This window comes from Kogia breviceps, chromosome X (genome assembly GCF_026419965.1).
Source record: "Kogia breviceps isolate mKogBre1 chromosome X, mKogBre1 haplotype 1, whole genome shotgun sequence".
Classification (NCBI taxonomy): Eukaryota; Metazoa; Chordata; class Mammalia; order Artiodactyla; family Physeteridae; genus Kogia; species Kogia breviceps.
The window spans coordinates 120,479,811-120,507,169 of record NC_081330.1 but is presented as its reverse complement, the minus strand read 5'-3'; the positions used below and the strand labels follow the sequence as shown (position 1 = coordinate 120,507,169).

Below are 27,359 nucleotides of genomic sequence, written 5' to 3'. Positions count from 1 at the left end.
CGGGGGAGAGAAGGGAGTGTGTGTAGGAACGGGCAGGAGCTTTTCTGCGCCAGACCTGGAGGCACACAGCCCTTGCCCACATCCCACTGGCTAGCACACAGTTACACGGCTGCACCTGAGTGTGAGGGAGCCTGGCTGGAGGAGAAATACAGAGACAGTTTGCTGAACAACTAACTAGCCAGTCTCTTCCCGGGGAAAGTATAAACTATGCTCTAACACAACAAGGAGCTTCAGTAAACTGCTCTTGGTTGGATAAACTTGAATTGTATGGAAAATCACCTATGTAGACTTACACACTTCCTGGTAATACTAGTTAAAGGGAAGAGTCCTGTCCTGAGTCATACTGAAGGATCAGAGGCTGGCAAACCAGGGCCCTCAGGCCAAATCCCCACCCCCACACGCGTCTGTTCTGTGCATAAAATTTTATTGGAACACAGCCACATCCATTCATTTACGCTTTTTGAGCTATAACAGCAGAGTGGAGTCACGGCAGCGGAGATCACATGGCTTGCAGAGCCTGAAATATTTATTATCTGGTCCTTTACGGAAGGAGTTTGCTGATGCCTGCTCTAGATCATCACTGTCCTAAAGGGAGGACACATTTGCAGTTCTTTTCCTCCTGAGACCTGGTACCCTTGGCTTACAGAAAAAAACAAGCAGGACACCCACATGGGCTGGGATGTAAACTCCGCCCTTAGAATGCCAGCTCCAGCAGGGCCCAGAGTCTGCTCCGTCCCCGCCAGAACCCAGCACAGTAGCTCGCATCTAAGAGATGTTCGATAAATACTTCTTTTTGGACCGTCAAGCCACAGGAAGCATCAGGGACCCTAACTACCATAAAGGGGGTAGGGAACTCAGAAAAGCTACAATGTGAGCATGTGCGGGAAGGTCTCAAGGAAGGAGCTACCTTCACTGGCCTTTTATTATGTGCCAGGCACCATCATGGTGCTTTGTATCTATTATTGTAGTTCCTCTTCCTAACAACCCTATAAGTTAGGCATTCCTGTTTGCATTTTACAAGTGAGGAAACCAGGGTTCAGGGAAGTCAGATGATTTTCCAAAGGCCATAGTGCTAAGAGTGGAGGAGCTAGGATTCAAACACGAGTCTTTCTGGGACCAAAGTCCAGGGTTGTTTGGGGTTTTTTTTTTTTTCCTCTCTCTCTCTTTTTTTTTTTTTTTCTCTATACCACAGGACTTGCTAAAACCTTATCCAGATGTAAGTAATCTAGTTATATCATTATTTTCATCACCACTGTTAACAACAACCTCACTATTGTAAAGATCACTTAATAGAGTTCTGCAGGCCTCCCTGCCAAGGCCCTCCCTCGATAGAGCAGCCCCGAAAACCCGGAGCAACGCGGTTCATCTCCTTGGCCCCCAGCTGCCCATGATCTTGCCAGGGATCGCCCTAGAGGGTGGCCATTTTGCTTGTCTGAACATAAACTCTCATTTCAGGGCCTGAGCGGTTTGAGTCCACACATGGCGGGGCTCCCCATGCCCTAGTGGAGTCTGTCCCGGAGCTCTCTGTGCACCTTTAACGGGCTCCCGGGTGCTGCTGGTCCTTTGATGAGCAAGTCGAAGGGAAAGACTTCCCTTTTCTTTTCAGCAGCTCTGACCAGCCTCCCCGCCCACCCCACAGCCCCCGTGGCCACTCCACTAGGGCTCCTGGAGACTAAGGAGTGGTGGGCACTGCCCCCACTGACCCCTCAGTGACGTCTGGCATGCTTGCTCATGCTGCCTTCATGAAACCCTTTGGTCCCTCAGTTTCTAAGAGGGGGCCCTCCCTCCCTCCTTGTCTGCTGTCTCTCTGACTCCTCTCTCTCTCTCTCTGTCTCTCTGTCTCTCTCTCTCTCTCTCTCTCTCTCTGTCTCTCTCTCTGGTGGGCTCTTTTCCTTTGCCTACCCACCCCTTAAACTTTGGGGTTCATGATTTCTCAGCCTCACTGGGGGAGTGACAGTGCCATCTCCTCCCACTTCATCCTTCCTGACCTAGCCACGCTCTGTCTTCCAGGGAGGACTCCAGCCACATTCTCCAGTCTCTGCTGGAGGCTGGCAGCCCTCCGAGGAGGTTGGTGTGAGTGGGGTCAGAGGAGAGCAGCCAACCCAGACTAACTTGGGTTGCATGTGGTACTTTATGTGACCACAGTCATAATTCATAGTAATGCCAATTAGGAAATACTCTCTACCAGTGCTTGCGCAAACCCTGTGATTTCTTGTGACCTTGGCAAGTCGAGTGTTTCACCACAATTTGTGAATTATGGAAGAGTCAGGGGCCTCGTGGACGCAGTACTGCTCTGGCATGCAAATCTGCCCAGGGCATAAATCTCCCCATTTGAAAATAGGTAGCCTGGTCAAAAAATAGTCAAGTTTTCCCTAAATGGGTTTCCAAGGCATCAAGACAAATTACCAACAACTGCCTCCCACAAGGCACATTTTGGATAATTTCATTCACTGGTTTTTCCCTTGTTATATATTAGGATATATCCCATAAGTGTTGTGTTTTACGTGGCCCTAAATGGCTCTCTGTCTTGTGCATGTGGTTGTTATATAGAGAACGTGCCAGCCTAAGGCACGGGCACACACTGCCATGGCTTTTAACCCTGGTTCATCCTCAGAACTGGTTTAATTACCCTTCCCTGGAGATTAGCACGTCGCTGGGAAGGCACTGTCTTTGCAGTGTTTTTAAGCCTGGGCAGGGTGACTTGTGTCTAGTCTGCGAGGTTTCGGAGATGACTAGGGGGAGGGGACGCAATGTTACAATATTCGGGCCGCTCTAATCCTGTTAAGCGCGTGGGCACATGCTCCACGCCAGTCTCTGTCCTCCCTGTTGCCCCGGCTGGAGGAGTTGGCACGATCGGCGTCTCTGATTCCTCTGCCGCTGATGTTGGCCAGAGACCAGGGAGCCGGGAGGTGAGAAGGGAGCCACGGGGGTGCGGTGCTGAGCAGCCGCGGTCGGTCCAGCTTGATGGTGATGTGCCGAGTCCGCCGCCACTCTGGGCATGGGTAACGCGCAGCACCAGCGGTCGCGCTGCCGGAGAAGGAAACGCACAGGTACCAGAAATCCGGATCCGGGATCCTCCGCAGCCCCCCGCTCGTCTCAGTGTACAGGGCCCGCGTCGTGGCCGGCTCCCGCGCGCCCACCGAGTTTGGGGTTGGGGTCTGAGTCCTGCAGCTCACTGCGGCTGGCAGCAGGGGACGGATTATTTTTAGCAGGTTCCCTTTAGCCCAGTGGAGCCAGGAGATGCTCACAGAGCTGGGCGGCTGTCTGCAGAGCGTTGGTGCAGCCGTGCCTGCTGCCCGGGAGGTTTGGCTGCCGCAGTCCCCTCCATTCACTGGGCTGTAAATCGAAGCTGTCTACACAGGCAAGGCGCTCCCCAGCGTGGCCCTGGGGCTACGTCCCGCCCAGGTCTCCCGGCACCTGATTTCCCAGTGGTCAATTAGGTGTCTCTGCCTGCAGCATTCAAGCAGTGGAGGGGCCAATGCCCCGGCTTTGATGGAGTGCGCCGTGCGCAGAGACCTCCCCAGTCGACTTCCTCATCAGAAGGCAGCATCCATTCATAATTCTCTGTCAGCCTGTGGACCGAGTTTGGCTGGAGCTGGGCATGGACTCCTGCGATCTCCCTTTTTGCATCTGAAGCAGATACTAAGATAACAAGGAAAAGGAAGGGGGAATGCGGTCCTAACGCAACGAGGCGCTGAAAAGCCCCCGAGAGGCCTCTCCTTTGCCGGGAGAGGGAGAAGAGGCAGATCGCGAGCCCAGCGCCCCAGCCAGCTTGCTGCTTCGCTGCGGAGCCGGCACGCATGCCTACCTCACCTGACGGCCGCATTCCTGGGGAGCCGGCGCGGGGCCCGGCGGCGCGCCCAGGGCGCACGGGCGGTAGGATTTCTGCAGCGGGGGAACGATGCGCCGGCGGGCTTCCCAGGGCCGAGCCCGAGCCTGAGCCTGATCGGGCACCCGGGGAGGCTAGCCTCGGCGCGGCGCCCCACCGTAACCCCCCGGGATGCTCTGCGACTCACAGCCCAGGCCACGCGGGTGTGTTTGAGATGGGACCAGCGTGGGGGGGGGGGAGGGAGTATGGGTAGGTGACATCATTTTAAACTAATTTTTCACACCTCTGGGTGGTGGGTGAACTTAGGGAACGGACGAAGGAAGAGCTACAGCCCCGCCGCGCGCTAGCCTCAGAGGAAATAACCCCGGCTGAGGTGTGAGAGCCGGGTTCCCTTGGCAGAGCAGAGTGAGGGTGAGCGGCCGGTCAAGGTGGACCGCACGTAGCTCCAAGGGAGGAGGGGAGCCTCTCTGGCTTTCAGGGGTCTTTTAATTTTTTTTTAAAAGCATATTGCAGCTGCAGTTTTCAAGTTTGCCGCCTCCTCCCCACCCCCCAGCCCGGGTTTTGGGGAGGGGCGGCACTCTTCCACGCGGCTGCCAGGGTCTTTACTAGCTGGGTGGAGGGGGCTGCAGGGGTTGCCTGGTCTGGTGGCGACAGGGACTCGAGGGCACTGTTAAGTGAGAGGGCACCCTGAGGCTCGGCCTTCCAAGAGCTCTGAGGGCTAGGGAGAAGTTGGAGATACCTCTTGGTGTCCCATCCTGTTTTCCTGCCCTGCCACTTGGTGTTGGGTGACATTCTGCCTGTGCAGGGGTTTCACTGTCATGGAGCTGGCTGTGATGCTGTAAGGCAAATGGACTATTAAGGATGAGCTGGAAAAGAGAGGCGAGAGAGCTGGAGCTTTTCCTTTTGTGGCAGTGTTAAACCCATCAAGCCTGCTCCCTTGGCACACCTGTCCACCGGGGTCACCGTCTGTGGGCGTGAGTAGGGCTGCTGGCTGACTAGCCCTGCCGGCTGGTGGGCCAAAGCTGGACCTGCCCAGGGCCTGCCAGGCCAGGAATGGGTGGACAGTAAAAGAGCAAAGCCCCACCTGGTGCCCCCTCAGGGGAAGATTAAGCAGGCCCGCCATGATGGTGCGCAGTGTTTTAGCCATAGTGTCCTCTGCTCTTGAGTTTGGGAGCTCTTGCTTTATGAGGTTTTCATTTTATAGTTTCGTGCCTCCTGGTCACCAGTTTGTTTTTCACAGCTGCTTGTGTGCAAGACAAAGATAACAGCGTCTAAAAATACCCTGTGGCTGGAGATGCAGCTTAGCTTGACCCCACTATTACGGGGATGGGGTCTCCCTTCCCAGCTGCGCGAGGGTGAGCCACACTGGGCCCCCAGACAGCCTGTGACCAGGTCCACACATCCTTCAGAGCAGTTCGGCCACCAGTCTCAGGACAGGGTGGGGATGCTAGGAAGCTGGTCTGTGTGAGAGAGCAGCAGCCCATCCATCCCTATGTGAGGTCCTAAGCAACTGGGCTGCAAGATTGGGGGATGGGAGTCCAGACAGAGACCCCTCCCCAGCCCCCAGCCATGGGTATCTGCAGCTTTACATTCCCTCTGAGTTCTGCCTAGCCATATGTGGGGCTTCCTCCTCTGTGCCTAGGAGCCAGCAGGCCACTCCCCCCAAAGGAGTTTGGCCCAGAATACAGAGGGACCAAAGGGTCCAGGTGGTGCTTAAATCATGCCAGCTTCCTGGGTGCAGATAGTAGCTGGGGTGCCGCTCTTTCTTTTCCAGATGGAAATCCCTGGACAGTTGAGTGAGGAATCTCTTCTTGGTAACTGAGAGGTACCCAGTCTGTCAGAAGGGGACCGCCCCCAGCTGATGGGGAAGGTACCACATGGAAGGGAGACAGGAAGGGACTGAGGACTTCATTGACCCTAGTGGATGGTGGGAAGCTCAGATCTCCTCCTGTGGGTTCTGGATCCCTTGAGCCTGCCAGGGCTCTCCCGTTATTTATTTTTTCAAAAGCCTTAATTTCCCCCATGTTCGCCTTTTCTTTGGCAGCAAAGATGGCAAAGTCCAGCTTGAAGAAAAAAGGCCCCATCTGTTCTTGATCTGGTTGAATGATGGGATTTTTTTTTTTTTTTTTTTTTTTGCAAAAATGCATTGGTAACGGCTGAAAAAAAAATGTAAATGCCTAACTTTTTAACCGTGAAAGAAATAAACTAAAGAGTGTGGGAATTTAGGAGGGAAGGTGTAAATTACCACCATCAGTTCTCTATTCAAGATGGAACCTACTGGGTGATTCTCTCCTCCTTTTCAAAGAGAATTTTGATTTTAAAGTTTTACCTTTATTTTCTGTAGGTAGGTCAGAAATATAATCATTGGGACAATATTAAAATAGAGTTTGATTTGGGAGAAGGAAGAGACCAGGAAACAAAGCACCTCTGATAAATCCTCTAATCATTCCTGATTAGTCTTCTATTAGAGGCTGGAGAATATTTGCTGGTTTATCTTTAAAATGTCCCTCATCTTTGTGTTCCCTACAGAAGATGCAAGATTACTGATGATTCAGTGTAGCCAAAAGGCCCAGTGCAACAGTAGCTAACTCTGTGGCACCGTGAGAAGAGCCCATGGGAGGGCCATGAGTTGGGATTCAGATTTCCTAAAGACTTCATTGTCTTGGCTCTGCCTGTACAAATAAGGTGTCAGTGATCTCTTGTGCTTAAACAGAAAAAGGCTGCTTCCTTGAAGCTCAGAACCTGAATCAGCAATTAACTAGAGACTCACACTGAGTGTACGGATTAGGGAATACTGTAACAAGTAAGTCCCAGATCTCAGGATGTTAACACAATGCAGTTTTTTTTTTTTTTTTAATCATATAGAGTCTAATCAACTTTTGGCTTGTGATGACCAGGAACCTGGTCTCATGCCCTCTTGCAGCTCTGCTATCCCCTAGGGCCTTGGAGTCCCTCCTGGGTTCCTCTGTATCTAGCCAGCAGAAGGGGAAAGAGAGAGCACAGCACGGAGGACTGGAAATAGCACCCCTCATCACCACCCACATTCCACTGGCCAGAACTCAATCACATGGCCACATCAAACTGCAAGGGAAGCTGGGACATGTAGTCTGTGCCGCAGCAGTAAGCTCTCTGGCATGGAAGATGCCCCTGTTTTGCTCTACTTTGGGACTGGATTTGGCTCTGGGCAAGTCACGTGGCCAAATACATATCTCCATCTTTAAAACGGTGGTAATTCCACTTGCCCTTTCCTGTCTCAGGATTTGGAAAGGTATTGTTGAGACATAAAAGGTTCCTAGAGGGACCATCTGGTCTAGCCTCTTTAGGCAAGGTCATTGTATTATCCCCCATGTTATAGATCACTTGCCCAGTGCGACACAGCTAGGTCACGGCAGGGCTGCAGTTAGAATGTAGGTCTCCATCTCTTGGCACAGTGCTCCTTCTGCCATGCTCTGTTCACTCTGCCCTCTTATGGAAACAGTTATATAGGCTGTAGTTTCAGAAAGCTGATATACAGTCCCTAGATAGCCTTCATCTTGTACAGTCACTAAAAACAGCTATTTGTATAACTTAAAGTCCATGTGAGTTGTTTAATTTTTTTTTCTTTTTTTTTTTCTTTCTTTTGTTTTTTACTATAGAACCACTTAGAGTTAGGCTCAGATGAGCCAGGCACTGGTCTATGCCCTGTACATATATTATTAACTCACTTAATCCTCACAACAACCCTGCGAGTGAGGGACTATTATTATCCCAACTTTATAGATAAGGATGCTGAGGCACAGAGAAGTTAAGTAACTGGCCCAGAGTTTCACAGCTAACAAGTGACAGAGCTGGGATTTGATCCCAGGTGATCTGGCTCCAGAATCCAGCCCTGGATCATCTTGCTACACTCCATCCATCTCTGACCTGGTGGGCTCCATGTCCAGCTCTCTCTAGCGTGTCCAATCAACACAGACCCTGAATCTCAGGATTTAATATTCTGAGTTTCTTCTCTTAGTGAATGACTTTGGAGGTCCATGACAGGGAGCCATTTGTAAATTTACTGAGGCATGAATTTGAGCCCCCAGCATATGAAAATGATACACAGGATTAAGCTACATAGCTAGTGAGAGAGCCCAATCCCTGACCTCCGGCTTCGACAGCCTAGTGAGGATTTTTTTTTTTTTCCTTAAAAATTTTTTGGTCTATTCATCACTGGGTAGGCAGTAACTATTATGAAGTAATAAGAATGTTTGTTTCCTTGTGAAAAGCGGCCATCAAATGAGGAAGGTCTCTTCAGTTCAACCTGAAAAGGCAGTTGACTTGATAGGGGTGGGGCGAGGCCAGCATAGCCACTTGACTGGAGGTAATTGCTAGTTGGGGTTGTTTTGTTTATCTATTGTTGTGTAAGAATCCACCCCCAAACTTAATGGCTTAAGAAACAACAGCCAATCGGTTGGTCCAAGATTCTGCAGAGTGTCGGATGCGCTCACTGGGCAGTTCTTCTGCTAGTCTTGCCGCTGGCCAGTCAGTTGCTATGTCACCTGGGGGCCAGGCTCCACTGGGATGCCTGGTTGGCTGTGCTTCTGTCTCTTTCTGTGTAGTAGTCTCGGGGCCTGTCCAAGTGGCCTTGCCAGCAGGGTAGCTGGACTTCTTACCTCGTGGCTTAGGGTCCCCAAGAGCGCAAAGGCAGAAGCTTCCAGGCCTTCTCAAGGCTGGGCCTGTGACTTGTTTTACCAACAGGATGACACAAGTCACAGGACCAGCCCAGACTCCAGGGCAGGGAATTAACCAAGGGCGTGAATACCAGGAGGGGTGGAAACAGACTACCTACCACAGTGGTGAACTCTGAAGCTTCTGTATTTACAGGTTTGAGAATTCCCAAAGGTCTCAGAAGTTGACTGTACATTAAAATGTAGGTTAAATACATCTATTGCTTTTACTCCAATGGAGAAAGACAGTTCTATATGCCCGGTTCTTTCTCCATCCCCAAACTAATGAACCACTTATGACCAGGAAAGCAGTGAGGCTGCAGGTGTGACTGCCCCAAAGCAAAGGGGACTGAGGTGTGTGACTTTTGTTCTCTTGCCCCTCACAGACTGTGTCTCAGAGGTATTGATTTTTAAAAAAAGTATCAGTACCCACCCTCAAGTCAGGAGCATGCCAATTGGATCAGAGGGACAAGACTATTTCTGATCTCCACCTCCTCTTTCCCAGCAAGTCACACATTCTGAGGTGACTTAGCATGCACAACAGGATGGAGAGCTGCTCTCCTGTAGCAATGGGCTGGTGGGTTCCATCTGTCAGGGTTCCATTTCGGATCATCTTCCCCAGGCCCTTGAGTCACTACAGCCAGTGGGGGGCGCAGTGGCTACTTTGATGCACCACCTACATCCCCCTTCCTCATCAGGACTCAAGCACTTGTTCCCCAAGCACTCATTCGTCAGAGCCGGGCACTGGTGGCTGACGCCTCACAGCCAAGTCCCTCTTTGGGAATTGTCCTTGAAGAGAGCCACCTGGCCCAAGGTCACAGCCCTTCCCAGGTCAGCGCACATCCAGTGACTGGTCACAATGCTGCCTCAATGCAGGACAGTTCTGCAGAGCTATCCCAGCTCCAGAGCTCCCCCAGTGGGGCTGGCTGATCCTTTGTTGTGACTGTATCACAGCCCAACTTCTCCCTCTGCCCAGTCCTGCTTAATTCCCTCCATAGGTCTTGACCTGAAGAGCACCTGCTACTAAGCTTCACACACCCCAGTGTCTATCTCAAAGTCTGCTTCCAGGAAACCTGACCCGAGATAGGAGGCTTGTAGAGCACTTTACTTCCTGCCACAGACCGGGCCACTGTGAGCACACACAGAAGCAGGACACACAGCACGGGCCTTCCCCAGACTCTTCCAGTTGGGAAGAGATGACAAGTACTTAAGCAACAATATGAGAAAACGAGCAAACATAATGTAATGTAAGTCTGGTGCCTCAGTGATTTCTTCCCCTCCTTGCTCTACTAGACCCTCACAACTTCCCCCAAAGTTATGTTTTTTAGGGGATGGGTGATTCATGACATTGATTATATGGTTAACAATTGTGCCTAAGCGCTCTCCCACCTGATTATTTCTTCCTTTGGGCATGGCACTGGCAATCAAAATTTATCTTTCAAATTAAGGCTATAATTATATTTTGATAAAGATCTAGCAATTCAATGAGAATGAAATTCTGAGGGTTGCCAGGATACGGATGACTCTGGGTTATGGAGAAGGGTTTGCAAGCAGAATACTAATAGGCGGTTCAGCACTCTTATCTAGACTTTTCCAATAGAGTCTGATAATGTAGGCCCGTCAAGTACTGTTTCTCTGCTATTATTCTAGGAGGATAAAAGCGATGAAAGATATAAGCAGGGTTTTATGAATGAAAAGGTGATTCATCAGATGTCTTTTGGTCTATCGCACTAGAGTTAAGAAACAGAGTAATAATTATGTGGTGTTACCTCAAAAGGAGGTAGGAGACAAAAGCTTTCTCTTATATCCTTGCCTCTTTTATTGTAAACAAAAGCAAGATGTCTTAGACATTGGGTTATTGTTGTGTGTTGGGAGATAGGGACCTGCGTTTGCAATGGTGTTGACTCCCGGAAAAATGGAAACAGTGGAATTACGTATGGTGTCGTATTCTAGTTTTCCTTTACCTTTTATTGCTCTTTTACACTGTCTGATTATTACTCATTCATTGATTCGACAAATATGGAGTCCCAAGTATTGTGCGGGTCCTGCCGAGGGATCTAAGAAAGTTTAAGATGGATAACTGCATATGAAAATAATAACAGTACATTACAGTAGCACCCAACATGGTTTTTGGGGGTGGTGGAAGGGGTAATCTTAAAATTGAGATATGGTTTAACATACAATTAAGTTGTGTGCACATTATAAGTGTTGAGTTCAATGAGCTCTGACATACACGTTTGTGCAACCACCTCCCAAAATAATATATAGTACATTTCCATCACCCCCCAAATTTTAGTACCCCTTTCCAACCTTCCACCCCCTTTGTCAACCATTATTATGATTTCTGTCACACAGATTAGATTTGCCCGTTCAAGCACTACATGTAAATTGAATCATACAGTATGATTTTTAAAAAATATCTGGCCTCTTTCATTCAGCATAATACTTTTTGAAATTTACTCATTGTTTTATGTATCAGTAGTTCATTCCTTCTTACTGCTGAGCAGTAATCCATTGTAAGAATACACCACAGTGTACCTATTTAGTTGAGCTGTATCCAGTTTGGGGCCATTATGAATAAAGCTGCTAAGAATACTTTTGTACAAGTCTTTTTGTAGATTTACATTTTCATTTCTCTTGGGTAAATATCTAGGAGGGAAAATGCTTAGTCATAGGGTTGAGTGTATGTTTAGTTTTATAAGAAACTGGCAGAGATTCTTCCAAAATGGTTGTACCATTTTACACTCCCACCAGCAATGTATCAGAGCTCTAGTTGTTCTGTACCCCCGCTAACACTCGGTACGTCAGTAGTCGTTACAGTGGATATGAAATGGTATCTCATTGTGGTTTCAATTTGAATTTCTCTGCTGACAAATAATGTTGAGTATCTTTTCATGAGCCTAGACATTCATATATCTGTCTTCTCTTCTGAAATATCATTATGCCTTCTCCTCATTTTTAATTGGGTTCTTTGTTTTTTTATTATTGATTTGTAGTAGCTCTTTATACACTCTGAATGAAAGTTCTTTGTCAAATATATGGATTGCAAATATTTATTCCCAGCCTGTGCCTTGACAATTTATTTCTAAATGGCATTCTTTTGCTGAGCAGACATTTTTTAAATTTTGACAAAGTCCAGTTCATCAGTATTGTCTTGTGTGGATAGTCCCTATGAACCCTGTCAGAGAAATCCGCTTCCCTTAAGTTCACGAAGATTTTGTCATGTATTTTGTTCCAGAGATTTTGTAGTTCTAGCTTTTGTGTTTAGGTCTGTGATCTTTATGTAATAACTTCTTGTGTATGGAGTGAAGTAGGGGTCAAAGTTAATTTTTTCCCATACGTAGATTCAGTTGTTCCAGAACCATTTGTAAAGCAAACAAAGCAAAAACCAAAAACCTTTCTTTTCCCCCATTGAATTGATTTAACGCCTTTTCCAAAAATATCAATCAACTATACGTGTATGGGTCTGTTTCTGGACCCTTTGTTCTGCCCCATTGATCTATATGTCTGCTCTCTTGCCAAAACCACCCTGTCTTGACCTCTGTAGATTTATACTGAGTCTTGAAATCGGGTAGCATAAATCTTCCCAATTTGTTCTTCTCTTTCAAGATGATTTTAGCTATTCTAGAACCTATGCATTTTCACATACACCTCAGAATCAGCCTGTCAATTTCTTTAAAAAATGCTGGGATTGGGGCTTCCCTGGTGGCGCAGTGGTTGAGAGTCCGCCTGCCGATGCAGGGGACACGGGTTCGTGCCCCGGTCCGGGAGGATCCCACGTGCCGCGGAGCGGCTAAGCCCGTGAGCCATGGCCGCTGGGCCTGCGCGTCCGGAGCCTGTGCTCCGCAACGGGAGAGGCCACAACAGTGAGAGGCCCGCATACCGCAAAAAAAAAAAAAAAAAATGCTGGGATTTTCATTGGCCACTGATTTGAATCGACAGATGAATCTGGGGAGAATAGACATCTTTAACAATGTTGTGTCTTCTAATCCCTGAATATAGTATAGCTTTTGATCACATAGGCTTCTATAATTTCTCTTAGGAATGTTTTGCAGTTCTTAGGGTAGAGGACACGCAGTCTTTTGTTAGACTTATATATTTGATAATATTGTAAATGGTATTCCTTTTTAATTCTCCACGTTTTCATTACTAGTATGTATATATAGAAAGAAATACAATTGATTTTTTAATATATTGACCGTATATCCAGTGACTTTTCTAATTTTACTCTTTAGTTCTAGCGGTTTTTGTAGATTTCATAGGGTTTTAAACCTACACAATCATTTTGCTGATAATGACAGTATTTGCTACTTCCTTTCGTATCTTTGTGTCTTATTATACTGGTGAAAGTAGATGTTTTGATTTCTTTCCAATCTTAGAGAAAGCAGCCGATGTTTAACCATTAAATATGATGTTAGCTATAGATGTTTTAGAAGCATCTTTCATCAGGTTTTGTTATCAAGGTTATACAAGCTTCATACAATGTACTGGAAATGTTCTCCTCTATTTTCTGAAAGAATTTTTGTAAATCGGATTATTTCTTCCTAAAATGTTTTATGGAATTCACTGGTGAAGCCATCTGGGCCTGGAATTTCCTTTGTGGGAAAGGTTTTGATTAAGAATTCAATTTCTTTACGACATATAGGACTATTTCTCTTTTCTCTGTCCCTTGCTAGTTTTTTTTTTTCCAAGGAATTGTCCATTTCAGCTAAGTTGCTGAATATATTAATACTATAGACTGGGGTAGACAGAAAGACCAAAGATAGCACTTGAGGTGGGACTCTGAAGAGAGGAAGGGACTTAGGCAGCCAAGGAGGGGAGTTCTGAGCCTTAGGCAGCCAAGGAGGGGAGTTCTGAGGAAACAGTGGTGTGAGAAAAGACGTGGGAGTGGGATCACCGATGGTGTGGGTTGTTGGACGTGGATTATGCCAATCTGGTTGAAGGAGAAGAGGAAAATAATGTCAGAAAGATAGCTCAGAACGGGATCAATGCCAAATTAAGGAGTTTGGACCTTATGTGGGCACTGAAAGAAAGACCCCTGAATGATTTTCAGATGGGGGCATGACCTATAGAAATGGTACTTCAGGAAGATGGACTTGGAATGATGGGCTGGTAGGAAGGACAGAGTGGTGTTAAATGCAATTTGTTTGTTTTTTTTAGAACTGGCACAGTATGCAGGGGTGAGCGCCGTCTAGAAAAAAAGGATAAAGAATGAAACTAGAAAGAGTATAGTTGAAGTTTTCTAGAGGTAAAGGCCTCTGAATATTTATTTCTCTGCACATAACACAATGTTATGCAACCTGTACACACTTATCACACTGTATTATTATTATTATTATTATTATTATTATTATTTTTTTTTGCGGTATGTGGGCCTCTCACTGTCGTGGCCTCTCCCATTGCGGAGCACAGGCTCCGGACGCGCAGGCTCAGCGGCCATGGCTCACGGGCCTAGCCGCTCCGCGGCATGTGGGATCTTCCCGGGCCGGGGTATGAATCCATGTCCTCTGCATTGGCAGGCGGACTCTTAACCACTGCGCCACCAGGGAAGCCCTGTATTATTATTATTGTCTCTGCTCCCATATCCATCTCCATCTCCTCACCTAGATATCCACCTCTTCTCCAGGGGAAGAACCCAAGGTTTATTCATGCTAAAGTACTAGTGTCTAGCCATGTAGTAGGCATGTAATTAATATCAAGTGAATGAATGACATCTGAAAGTACGAGTGAGTGAATGAATGAATGTATGAATGAATGAACAGGCAGAATAAAAGAAAATGTATTAGTCAGGATAGGCTACACTATGCTATGCTAACAGATAAACCAACAAAGCTCAGTGTTTTAATACAATAATAGTTCTATTTCTTCCTCACACAAAATCTGATGTAAGCCTAGAATGTGTAGTTCCCAAGCAGTGGAGGAAAAGAGAGAAGCAAGGCTCCTGGGAAGTTTTATAAGGACCAAGCCTTGAAGTGGTGTACATTAATTCTGCCTGTGTCCCACTGGCTAGTAGCTGACACTCTGTCATTTGGCCTCAGTCTGACTACACAGGAAGCTGAAAATGTAGATGTACACATAGACATTTGGTAAGCACTAAGGACAAAAAAGGGGTAAAACAGAGCCCTAAAAACTATCTGTGATCGCTTCCAGCCTGAGAGAAACCTAAATCCTAGAGACGCTAAGGGACTTCCTGGGGACCACCCACACAGACCACTGACGACTTCTGCCTACCTTTCAGGCCTTAACAGTTATCACCTCTAGGGCTCGCTTATTGCTAACCAATTTTTAGATGCCAACTCCTCCAGAAGGAACTCTGTGCCAAATGAAGCGCTAATAGACTCCGATGTCGGTTACCTGGTAGCTCCAGCCAGAAGCACAAATGGAGAGAGTCACAATGTGGGTCAGGGCAGGAAGTTTTGATGATGAACCTCCCAGGAGGCAGCAAAGCAGTTCTGCTCTGGGAGGCATCTGTGCTGAGCTCATGCCAGCTGCCTAAAAAGAACTCCACATCCCCTGTGATCTGGAGTCTCCTATTCAGGATCAAAGTAGCTGCCTTGGCAGGGCCCAGAATGCATGGTGAGGGCACTGTGGCCACGGGAATCGCTGCTGCGGTGTGTCCCGTGTAGCCAGAGGCATGAGGGGAGCGCCTCGTCTGCCGTAGGAGGGAAGGTTGCCTCCCTGGGCTGGGCTATAGTTACTGTTTGGTTTTCAGAGTTGGTGTGAGGGTCAGAGATGATAAAGGTCGAACAAATGGCCCGAAGTTCAGCACATAATGGGTTCTCAGGAGAAGGTGTCCTTGACAATGATGATGGCGATGGAGCAGGGGAAAATGATCTGTCTCCCGTCTTTTAAAAAAATTTGAGGGAGGGGGGCACCACTGCAGGGAGCCTGCTGCTTTTCCCCTGGAGGCTGCCTCCCTAAGCAGGGCTGTGGACAGTCCAGCTTCCCTGCCCCAATCAGTGGTAGACGCATTTTATTTAAATGGCAGAACTCTCAGAAAAACAGCCACCAGAGAAATGAGAAGTGAACCAATTGGAGGAAATAGTGAAAGAAAGGATTAAAGGAGATATCGTAACTATGAGATGAGGAAAGTGAGAAAGACGTTCTCTAATACCTCTTGCTTACCCTGCTTGTGGGCCAAGCATTCTCCCATGGCCAGGAAAATAACTGCCCCCAGGCAGAGGGCCTCAGGGGCTCACGGGAAACAGCCTCGGCGTGCCCAGGTGAATGCCGCGGGGATGCTGGCAAGGCACCGAGCTCGTCTGCTACACCACTCTTTAGTCCTTTACCCCACTTCTTTGCTTCCTCACAGAACATATACCACCTGATATCGTATCTATGTGTTTATTTGTCCCCTCTGTCTCCTACAAGACAGCAAAGCTCCAGGAGGACAGAGACTTCTTACCTCAGTGCCTCAGGCAGGGATAGCACTCAGTGGATGCACAGTAATTATTTGTTGAATGAACATTCAGAGAAAGATGGCAAGTTATTGTCGAAATCACGATTATCCTCCACACATGAAAGTGGGAGAAGCAGGCCTGAAATAAGTTGTAGGAACAAAGGCGAACATTACTCAGTGGCGGGCCATGCAGGTGCCTGACTAATACCTGTTGCGTGAGCATCCTTGTTGGGGGGGGTGTGTGTGTGTGTGTGAATGGATAAAGAGTGAAGATCAGAGAATGACAAGTCATTCCTTTCTTGGTTTGATTTTTCTCAGTACTCAATGATTTCATTCTTGTCATGGCTATAATAGCTATTACTTTGGCCCTGTACACCAAATGGAAAAAAACAAAACAAAACAAAACAGCACCACCAGGACTTTCTTTACAGGCTGAAAAATGTAACATATCCAAAAAGGGCAGGCTAGTCTTGGTCTGTTAGAGACCCAGGCCCTCGCCCAGGACAAAAGGGCAAGGAGTGTGAAGGGAACAGAGAAAGGAAGTGGAGTAAGCGAGTGATGGAGACGTGCAGTCCAGGGAAGCAGGAGGCGAAGGGAGGGCCTAACGGTCTGTGAGTCCTAGCTAACAAGTAAATATTCAACTAGGATTTTCTTAACCGTTGAGATGAGCCTTTTGGGGTCTACCCAAATAAATACAAAAGCTCAAGTCCATACTTGTTACTAGAAAGGCCCTGACAGTCCTACAGATCAGACCCTGAATGGTCTGCTCCGAGCCACTGCCTTGAATGCACCCCAGGAGGAGGGAACTTCTGGAGTCTGCTACCCCTGGAAAGGCAGTTTGCCTGGAAAGTCCCAGTAGATCCTGCTTTCTGTGGGTTTTCAGAAAACCCTACCACACAGGACACGGGTATTTCTGGAATGGGCTTTAGCCAGTAGCCAATATCTGAAGAAGACCTGGGAGGGCACACTGGTAGGCTAACACAGTGGTGAGAGAGATGGGAATCTGAACACCTCTGCATGTCACTTGTCCCAGGTGGCTATTGTTCTGGAAAGAACAAACCTTTACGCGTGGATAAAAGGTAAATAAATGTTGTGCTCACCAAAGCTACTGCTTTGACAGCCTTTAAAGAAAGTTTTTTTTTAAAAGAAGAGAACATTGGGCTTCCCTGGTGGCGCAGTGGTTGAGAGTCCGCCTGCTGATGCAGGGGACGCGGGTTCGTGCCCCGGTCCGGGGAGATCCCACGTGCCGCGGAGCGGCTGGGCCCGTGAGCCGTGGCCGCTGAGCCTGCGCGTCCGGAGCCTGTGCTCCGCAACGGGAGAGGCCACAACAGTGAGAGGCCCCGCGTACCGCAAAAAAAAAAAAAAAAAAAAAAAAAAAAAAATTGGCTGAACCTCATTCTTAACTAAAATGAGATCGCCACGTTTTGTTTAAGTACTACTAGCCTTCTCTCCACTATCTTCACCTCTTCATGTAAACATCCTTGCTCTAATATCTAATTCCCTGCAAAAATGACAGAAGGGGGCCCCATGACAGCCCACTAAAAGGGGTCTGTCCTATGTCTACACAGGACTGAATCAATCTATACCTTCGAATTCACTGGCAACTTTCAGGAAACAGCCAGTTTAGAAGGTGGTCTATGGGTTGGGTAAGTGTAATAAAATAATAAATGCGTCTCATTTATTAGTGGGAAAAGAAACGGACTAGCCAGCTGTTTTTTCAGTGGGTGAAATTCTTTCAAAAATGCCTCTTTCTGAGGTTGATCTGTTGTTAGATCAAGCAAGGTGACCTACTTGTGACTTGGACCATTGCCTGGGCTCAAAACAGGTCTCGGAGCTGGTGTCACTGACTCGTGCCATTTGGTGTGCAGGTTAGTGGCATCTGTGTTTTAACCTTCAGTTCGCACTGCTGCCTGGGTCTGAGGCTGTAAAAGAAAAACAACAGTAAAAGAATTTCTTTACTCTTCAAGGTTATAGTATAGCCTGTTCTTTTCCTGATCTTGCTCTTTTGCCGTATCGGTCTGGCCTTGGTGTCTCTGACCAGTGAAGCTCTGCTTTGTGACACTCAAAGAAAGTTGCTATCTGAAGCAGGAGGGCAGTGTGAAGGCGAGAGCCTGTGTGGGGCTGGGCGACTTGCTCTGAGGGCACTGAGAAGGCATTGCCTTTCTCTCCAAGGCCAATACCCAGCTGCGCATGCATTGCCTGGGTATTGGCCTTGGAGAGAAATCGAGCCCAGTATTTTGGCTAAGTGGGTGCTTGCAGCTTTCACTGGGCAGGTGACTTAGGGAGGCGTGTGTCAGCATAAAGAATGACTCTGCCTGTAGACTCCCAGAGATAATTTGGAGGTAGAGTTTGGGAAGAAAGAACAAAGGTGGGGAAAAGCCAGCACTTAGCAAAGCAGCAGGAAAGCAGAGTCCTACTTAGTGTGCCCTCCCGCACAATCCTCATTTCTGTGGACGCCCCGGAGGAGCGACTTGGAATTCAGCCTGACTTCTATGCATTTGGTTTTCAAGGAAAAGCTTTTGTTAATGCTGACTGTAATTTGACGGGGTGGCTTTAAAGATGCTTCTTGAAGAACAAAAACTTGTGCAGATTATTTCCATAGCACATCAGTGTGTTTAACAACATTAAATAACCCTATTCCCTATCCGTTCCTTCAGCAAGCATTTTTCTGAGCACCTACTATGTGCCTGACTGTGCCTCGTGCTGAGATATAGACAAGAAATACTCTTTGTCCTGAAAAAGTAAACAGTCTGACAGGGAAATAAGCAGCTACAGCTGTATAAGCAGTAACTGTCATACTGACCCAGGCCCCACCAATTCGGAAATGATCATAATTTGGGGAAGGATTGTATTTGTGGTAGTCTAGAAATCATGTCTTCTAAGCCCACTAAAAGAGAAAACGTCGATCATTCCCCTACCTAAAATTACAAATGACTCAAAGGGCCATAAAAGCATCCATTGACATGATACAGCAGTGAAAGCAGAATCCCACTTTAATGAGCAGATAAGATATCAAAGCACTCACCTTAGAAGGGCAGGCCTCTGACTGCACTGTTGCCATCTGAGTTGAGGGGGTGTGACCTACAGAAAGAAAAAGTGAACTAAGAGTACACTGGTAAACAGTAATACGATAAGACCACGTCCTAGGCTGAGAAGGGGTCAAATGGATAGCCATGGCAATGATACAGTGACTTCAGTGAATTCGTGTAATGTGAGCTGTCCCAACAACCCCCAATATTTCACTGGCTTAATAAAATTCAGGTTTACTCTTCACTTGCATAATGTCCAAAATGGGTTTTTCTTCACTGGTGGGTAGCTGCTCTCCTAGCCGGAGTTCAAGGATCCAGGCTCTTTTTTATCTTGTGAAACTACCATCTTCAGTATATGGCTTCTAGGTCTCAAGAACATGAAGGAAAACATGTGGGAGACTTCTATGAGCTATGCCGGAAGTGGTGCAGATCACTTCTGCTCACATGCTACTGCTAGACCTCAACACATGGCTACGCCCAACTGTAAGGGAGGCTGGGAAATGTAGTCCAGCTGTGTGCCGAAAAAGAGGAAATGACTTTGGTAACTAGCTAGGCCAGACTGCCACACTCAGCTAGAGGAAGAGGTCATTCCTCTAGAGGTCAGCGCCATATGGACAGGTACCCTCTCTCTCTCCCTTACTTTGGTATCTCTGATGCCTAGTTGAGAATCTCAGGCCTTCCTGGTCATCTACTGTCATTTACTCCATGCCATGCCTCCCAGTAGCCTTGCTCTCTCTCCCCACCCCCTGCTTTATTTCATCAGAGTGCCTATTATTACCTGATTACATCCTTCCTTATCAGTCAATTTTTACTTCCTAGCCTTCCTCCTTCCTGGATGTGACCTCCATGAGGGCAAGGACTGTGTCTGTCATGTTCATCGCTGGCAGCGCCTGGCACAGTGCCTGACACATGGGAAGTCCTTAATCACGCATTGCTCAATAAATGAATGAACCTATTGGGCCCTGGGGTCCATGAATCTTGAATGGATTCATGGAGAAGGTACAACTTGAGCTGGGCATTGAGTAGAATTTATCTGGGAGGAAAGAGATCAGGAAAAGAAAGAAGGTAGATTAAAGGAGAGAGAAAGGGCCACACAGATATACAGCTTGAACCATTTATGGACTTGAATCACATCCATTCAAGCAAAATACTTGAGCTCCTGTAACACACAGATCCATATTCTAGACTGTTGCTTAGCTGGAAGACGCAACAAGGAAGCCCACCTCTATCCTTAAACAAACAGCTTGTCTTCCTCTGCTTTGGGGCACTTAAGACAGTCCCCGTTATATAGCAGGTTCCTAAACCCGGCCAGCAAGGCTCTCCACTGAATGACTTCAGTCTTCCTTTCCAGGATGACCGTGGTCTTCCCACACAGGTATCTGCTCCTGTGTGGGGCAGTGGTGTGGGTTAGAAAGCAGGGTAGCAAGGTAGAAAGTGGTATGGGGCTTCGGACTCAGACGTACTCACTGTGAGTCCTGGCTCTACCATTTATAATCTTTGGGGCCTTGGGCAATTTCTTAACCTCTCTATGCCTATTCAGCAAATTAGAGATAATCAAATGTGTTTCCTGACTGTGGGAACCAAATGATATTATCCAGAGCCTAATTCAGTGTCTGGTCCCTGTACGTCATGCTCACTAAGTAGCGTTGTCTTCCTTCTTGGCAGCCCCTAACCTGCCCCCTTTGCTTCACACAGTCCCTGGTCCAGTGGCAGTAAACTCCTCCTGGGACCTGCACTGACACTCTTTCCAACCTTCATATTGGGCTGCCTCATAGGAAATTGCCAATATTCAGACGTTTCTTACCTCAAAATGGAAATTTCATACGGTTCTCTTCCAGCGTTTTCCAACCTCCCTGCTAACTCTATCCATCAACTCTGCCTCCACTTCAAGACTACCTCTCCCTGTACCCCTTCCCGAACCAGACAGCGTCTCTCTTAGACCTGTATGGCCCTCTGTACCTTTCTCAGGGGGCACACTTGATCCCACTGGGCTCATCATCTAATCTGTCTAATGTGGCTACCAGGTTAGAAATTCCTGAGGGCACTGATGGCATCTCCTTCTCTTTAAAGTACATCTGCACAGTATGTACCTTGAACTTCATAAGAGGTTACACATTCCATTTCCCAGACCCAAGTGTGATTAGACAGGGACTCTGGTACGCTCGGCGTACCAGATCTGGCGTACCAGTAGATCAAGATCTACTGGTGAGCCACTGAACTGTACCAGCCAGCACTGGGGTCCAAGTCCCTTGTCCTCTAACGTGACCCTCTAGAACCAGTTGCCTGCTATAACTTTTTTCTCTCTTTTCCTCTCACTCTACTTGCCTCCTTAGCAAATCAACCTGAGAAGAGAAACATGACAAATGCCTTAAACCTGGGAGGGAGAAGTAGGGTGTCATTTATCTATTTTGAAAGATTGCTGAGTTCTTGGATTCTCATTTGCCTATTTAAGAGCTATACAATTGAACCATATGAAATCAACAATATTTCTAACTATTTTGACCTACAAAAATATCCACTTCATATGGTACAGCTTAGTGTCTTGGTATTTGGGCTCATTTACAGACATTCATAGGTGAAGCAGTCTGATCCCTGTGTGTGGTCCGCTCACCCACATCCTTAGAGAGATTCCCTAGACAGGCTACTCAGCTTCTGCTGGGCCCATGGCCTTCAGCAGATTCTGCCATTGCTTATGGAGTTTCCATCAGAGGCTCTGGATTCAAAAATGGCTAGTTCATTTCCCTTTTCCCTGCAGGTACCAACATATGTGTTTGATCTCTGGGCTAAATGTCAAGACCTCCAAGCTTGAGTTTTCAAGTCTTCTGGAGATTAAAGGCTCTCCTCATCACCACGTGGGCTTCTCTGTGCTGTTACTCAACACAGCCCGCCCAGCTCCTCCGAGGGCCAGTGGCAGAACACCCCAGAGACCAGGAGGGAAGGGAAGGAACTCCTAGTTTTCTAAATATGGCAACACATGGGGCAGATGGGCGTGAACGGCAAGAAGGCTTGTATGTTTTTCTCAAATAAGCTGTAAATTAAAAATGCAGAAGCTTTAGACGGATTTTAGTTATTTACGAACCAGATCCACCTGAATGGGGCAGTCAGGAGCCTCTCTTGTTTTCCTCATTTCATGCACCCAAAGGAATATACAGAACCTTAACAATTATTGTATTCAACACCTTCAGTCACTTCATGTGACTTTTAAACAAAGTATTCCTTACCGTCCATCTCTAGTAGAAACTATCCTAAAGACAAAAAGCAAAACAAAAAGGTATCTAAAACTGAATTCAGTTGTCTTACTGTGGTCATTTTGAGACTACTCAAGTAAGAAATTATGCCACTGTCGTTAAGAATCAAGATTTTCAGCATAAGAGGAAAGAGATCAATTATAAAATCAAGAAAGTTAAATTGAAACCCGTAATCTTAGATTTGAATTGGAAATAGCGGTTTCAACTCATGATTTATCTTCACCTTCTAGAATTTACATATTTTCTAGTCTTGTCTATTGAAGAAGCTTAGAGTCAATGACAACCCAGCAACAATGAATACCCCTGGCATGCAGAATGTGGTCTCTAAAGCCTGTTCCCTCCGAGAAGAGCCAGGACTTCTTGGGGAAAGGGCTCATTCCAGGTCTGGGGCAGCAAATGTGCAAGAGGAACCTGGGCTACCATATCATGCCTCAAACTCCAGAGGAGGAAAGAGACTGTAGGAGGTCCAGTGACCTGCTCAATGCCACACAGGAGGCAGGACCCCGGGCATAGCCAGGGCACCTAGTCCATGGCTCTACAGCAGGCAGCCTGCCCTCAGCCAGGCCTCCAGGCCATGGCCCTCCCAGCTAATGCTCCAACCAGGATCCAGAGTTGTCTGACCAGGGGTTTTTCACTGCCACTCTTGGGGGATTTTGACAACAAATCCATTTTAAGCTACTTTGGCATTGGAGAACTTTAAAAATTAGCCAGGTGAGCAGTCAAGACATCCCAAATCTGAAATGCAAATGCTTGTTCTCGAAGGGTCACATTCCCAAAACCCCCAAGACTATTAGTGCTCTGCGCATATTCCCTCACCCTTATTAGTTTAGTGCACAGCAGCCTGACTTACAGCTCCCACGACTTGCATTCTTTCTCTGACTAAGGAGCCTGCTTTTCTAGAAGTACCAGGGAAATACTGTTCTGGCACCTAGGCAGCCTTCAACCAGTGATTGCTAGGAAGTGGTAGATAAATATCCCAACTCCCTCGCCTCTAAGGGGTGTGTTCTGCACTAGCTCCCCGAAGGGGATCCAGCCCCAGTTACCCACCATGATAACATGCTCATACGTACAACCTTTACTGGCTTCCTTCCCTTCCCTTTCTCACTTCCCTCCTCCCCCTACTGGTAGCTTCTTAGTATCACCTCCTGAACCTTTGCCTCAATGCCTGTCCTGGAGAACCATTCTCTGAGCCTGTCTTCCCCAGGCAGATAGAGAAAGAGCCATTGTCCATGAAGAGTGGGCCTCCTTCAGTATTGCTGCACACTCGGCTAGACTCAGGCTGAGTCAAAAGACAACACATCTTTTCTGACTCCAGATTCAATATATCATGTGTTAACTATGTGTGTCTTTTATAGAGAGCACACAACTCATTATGAACGTCTTGGCTTTGGGAGTGGAAAGGTCCTTGGAAAAGAATGCCTTTTGGCTTGCAGGCTCATATAGTTATTCCTTCTTTGTTGGCCCAATAAAGGGCATCACTTCTCTACCTATGAAGATGCTAATTAGCAAGTAAGTAATTCTAAGTGCAGTGCAGCCGAGGTGGTAATGTGGGACCTTTTGTAAGTATTTTTAAATTTTCCATCATTGCTGGTGATCTCTAAGTACATTTTAAGAGACCAACCTCTACGCAGGAGAAGAGATTTATTGGCATGTGTAACTGGGTGGTCATGTGCTAATTGCCTTTTACTGCTTCATGATTTAACCAAGCCAAGGGCATCTGTCCCAGAGGACCAGAGAGTCTCTGTGCACCATCATGGAAACAGAAAGAACCCTTTCCTCTTACATCCAGTGGCTGTATGCAGTGTCTCCTGAATAGAAAGGTGATTTTCACATGCTGTTTCTGCTCTGCCTCTCCCACTCCAGCTCCACTTTCTTCCCTGGAATGTCGAAGGTACCTTACCTGTGTTCATAACATCACATCTGTAGTTTGAGCAGGAATGAAGGAACTTTAATACACTGTATTCATCTTTGTGGATAGTGTGCCTTCCTTCCTCTCCACTTTCCTGCTTTCAAGGAACCAAGAATACCAAAAGCCGATACTCATGTCTTCCCTGTAACCAGCATCACCTGGTTCTCTGCAAATAATGAAAATAGCTTTGTGACGATTCACCCTTTTCTGAATCTTTGAAGTATTCCTTAGCTATCCATCTGGCTCTCCTGAAAGATCAAATTCCTTATTTCTGATCGGTATTATCTTTTCTATACGTTAACTTGTTTGCAAACATGTAAAACTGCCAGTGTCTCGTTAAGGGGTGTGGGGCTGACGAGGCAAGGGTGGAGCCAGGCTCCCACTCTGATTTAAGCTCAGGCATGCAAGTCTTGAAAACTGCCACAAAGGTGTCATGGCTTGGTGATGGACTGGTCATTTTCAGCCCAGGTTTGCTGGAAAGCAGGCGCTTTACCACTATCTGAGAACATCATGGCCCCTCTGGTAAAGCTAACCTTGGGGTTGATCTAATTATTAGACAGCGCTATTGAGATGGTTTTTGTCGAGCGAAACAGTTGAATATCACTAATTTAATATTGTTCAATCGAATGCGTACCTTGTTGCCTCAGTATCTATAAACTAGTGCTACCCGTGTGTGGTCTGCTGACTGGGAGCAGGAGCACCCCCGGAAAACATGTTCTTTGCTCCCCTGGCCGAAGCGTTTCTGGCATCCCAAAAGGAAAATGGCTAGTTTCTTAGATGACAGGTGAAAAGCGTGTGTTGTGAGTTTCGGGTTTTGTTTTCGGAAGGACATCCTGATCGATGTGATAGATAGCAAATAAGCACTGAGAGAGATGAAGGGCGCAGCGGCCAGGCTGAACGTAGCCAAGGGAAGTGCACGGACCCGGGGTCAGGAGACCTAAGCTTTGTTTTTGCCTCTGCCAAAAATCAACTCTGTGATCTTGGGTCATATCTTTGAACCTTGATTTCCTCCTCAGTACCTGAGAGGGGTGGCCTCAACAACAGTAGCTTTCAGTGTGTTGACTGCTGCCCAGAGCAAGAAATACATGTTTACATCACACCCCGGCATACACACATACAAATGCACACATATGTGACAGAACCAAGAGCGTCACAAAACAATACTACATGAGGTGCATTGTGGCATTTTCTTTTCTACTCTCTTCTATTACATTGTTTAAAAAAATGCTAGTCTTGATCTGCTGAACAGATTTCACAATCCACTAAAGGGTCACGCCCTGTGGTTTGAAAAAAAAAACACAGAACGCCATAATTTCCGAGGTCTCTTCAGTAGTAGAATCCAGTGACTCTGCTAGATGCCTAAAGGAATTTTCTGAAAACAATAGCTGAGCTGTGACAGATGGCTACGTGCTTACATTCTGGAGGACGTGCATGGTGTAGAATATGGCAGCAGAATGACCCAAAGATAAACAAGAAAATTATAAACCGTTTCCAAGGAGAACATATAGTGCTGCAGCTCTGACAGTGACTCAGAGAATTAGGATCTCTAAGTCATTACACTGAATGCTGCCCAAGTCAACCAGCATCAGAGACCGGGGACATCCCATCCAACCTGTCAGAGAGGTCACAGGCTCCCTGGTTGTAGGCAGCTTTCTTTTCAGTTTCCAGATTGTAAGATACCGGCCCCCCCCCCCCCAAGAGTGATCTCTAGTAGCCTCATTTTTGTTTACACTTGACTCACCATGAAGACAGGAAAAGAAAGAAAACAGGAAGTTGGACAGCTCCAGACTTTCGTCTTTTGAACTTGGACCCCAATCCTGGCTTCTTCATCTTTTTCTGTTGCCACCACAGGAAGGGGAACTAATATTTAGTAAGCAGGGACATGTCAAGGACTTCATCATTTCCCTGGATCCTAAGAACCATTCTGTGAAGGCTCTAGGATCCCCACTCACAGAGGCCCAGAGATTTCAGTCACTTGTTCTGGATCCACTGCTGCTGTGCTGAATCCCCATCGTTCCATCCCAGAGCCCAGGGTCTTTGCCCCAGTGCATCCTGCCCTAGCTTGAATACAGAATCTTTCCTGGGGGGATGATGCAACCTTATTTAATTTTGGTTGACTGGTAGAAAGCAGAGGCATAAACAGAGCAGACAGGACTCCCATCAGACAGCAGGAAGGCCAAACCCTGACTTGTAAAGATGGGGAACTTGAATCCTGGGAACGTTCAGTGACTTGCCCAAGGGCACAGAGCTGTGAGTAGAACCCAGGCTTCTGGTGGTCCTTCCGCAGGATGTCGAACGTTGAAACAACAGCAGCAATAATTAAACAGTACTCCTAATGTGAAGCATCATTTCCTTTTAGAAGTTAGAGAAATATTTATATGGGAAAAGTCGTTCTGGCTCCTTTTCGTGCATGAAGAAATACACAGCCACATTCTCCTATTCTGTGGGTGCTAGAGCTTGTCAGGAAGCCTAGATTTTTCTGATGCTGAGGGGTCCACGTTGGATGCTTTGTCCACAGTGGGGAACAAGTCTGAATGATTGTGGTCCTGCGGAAAAGGAAGCCCAGCAGGGGCAGACTGTGGGCACCTGGCTCTGGCGCTGGGTTGTTCAACAGGTAGCAGGAGCCTGGGTGCTCCCTACCCTGCTCCCTCTGCACACTGCCAAGCAGAGTTGGCGAGGAGAAGGAAGGGAGGGAGGGAGAGAATGAAGAGTTTCGAGTGGTGAAATCCCCTCCCCCTTGCTCCCTCCTAATGGATCTGGGAAGTCAGGCAGCAGCACCAGAGACCCTGAGTAGATTTCCATTTTGCTTTCCAAGCTGGTGACTGCTGAGGATCGGCTGCAGCCTAGCAGGGACCCAGAGAGCAAACCGCCGACATATCTATGATGATGCAATTTCAGATGCTCATTAATATAGTGATGTGCTAAACATGTTCCTTGCTGCTTTCTGTCAGAGGGCATTGGGATGGATGGTTTGTGTCCCCAGCAAGAAAGCGGTGTGATGGGTGGAAGGGCAGGAAGGAAGGTTAGCAAGGTACATGTGGGTAGTTAGTCCTGTAGACACTCTAAGAACATTTTAAAAAATTCCTTCCCCTCCCCTGAAGGGGTAGAAATTCCCTGTCAGAGTCACTTTGCACATTATTCTGAAATTTTCACGCCATGTAACATTCAGACTTTGATTTCAGCTGTCACCTTCCCCTTTTAAATTCTTGAGAGCCTGGGAGAAGGAAGAAGGAGTAGCTTGTGGAGAGCCCCAGCGG

At 47.2% G+C, this 27,359-nt stretch overlaps 1 protein-coding gene and 1 long non-coding RNA gene across 8 annotated transcripts in view; one reads left to right on the top strand and one right to left on the bottom strand.

Moving 5' to 3' along the window:
• Positions 1-27,359, top strand: part of NHS (NHS actin remodeling regulator) — a 343,065-nt gene that overhangs the window by 252,959 nt on the left and 62,747 nt on the right. The window contains exon 1 of one of the 6 annotated variants that reach the window (XM_067022945.1): positions 2,922-3,050. The exons of 4 other annotated variants lie outside the window; for them this stretch is intronic. In XM_067022945.1, the coding sequence (XP_066879046.1) occupies positions 2,999-3,050 (52 nt within the window). In that variant the 5' untranslated portion in view covers positions 2,922-2,998. Of the gene's footprint in view, positions 1-2,921; positions 3,051-3,093; positions 4,033-27,359 lie in introns of those variants that run through there. One more of the 6 variants, XM_067022944.1, reaches the window with a different exon arrangement.
• The window catches only part of LOC131748687 (uncharacterized), a 72,926-nt gene continuing 63,322 nt past the window's right edge, over positions 17,756-27,359 (bottom strand). Inside the window, exons 2-3 of one of the 2 annotated variants that reach the window (XR_009333090.2) lie at positions 18,942-18,997; positions 17,756-17,838 (exon numbers count right to left, since the gene is read on the bottom strand). This is a non-coding gene — a long non-coding RNA (uncharacterized lncRNA). Of the gene's footprint in view, positions 17,839-18,941; positions 18,998-24,186; positions 24,269-27,359 lie in introns of those variants that run through there. The other variant, XR_010838546.1, reaches the window with a different exon arrangement.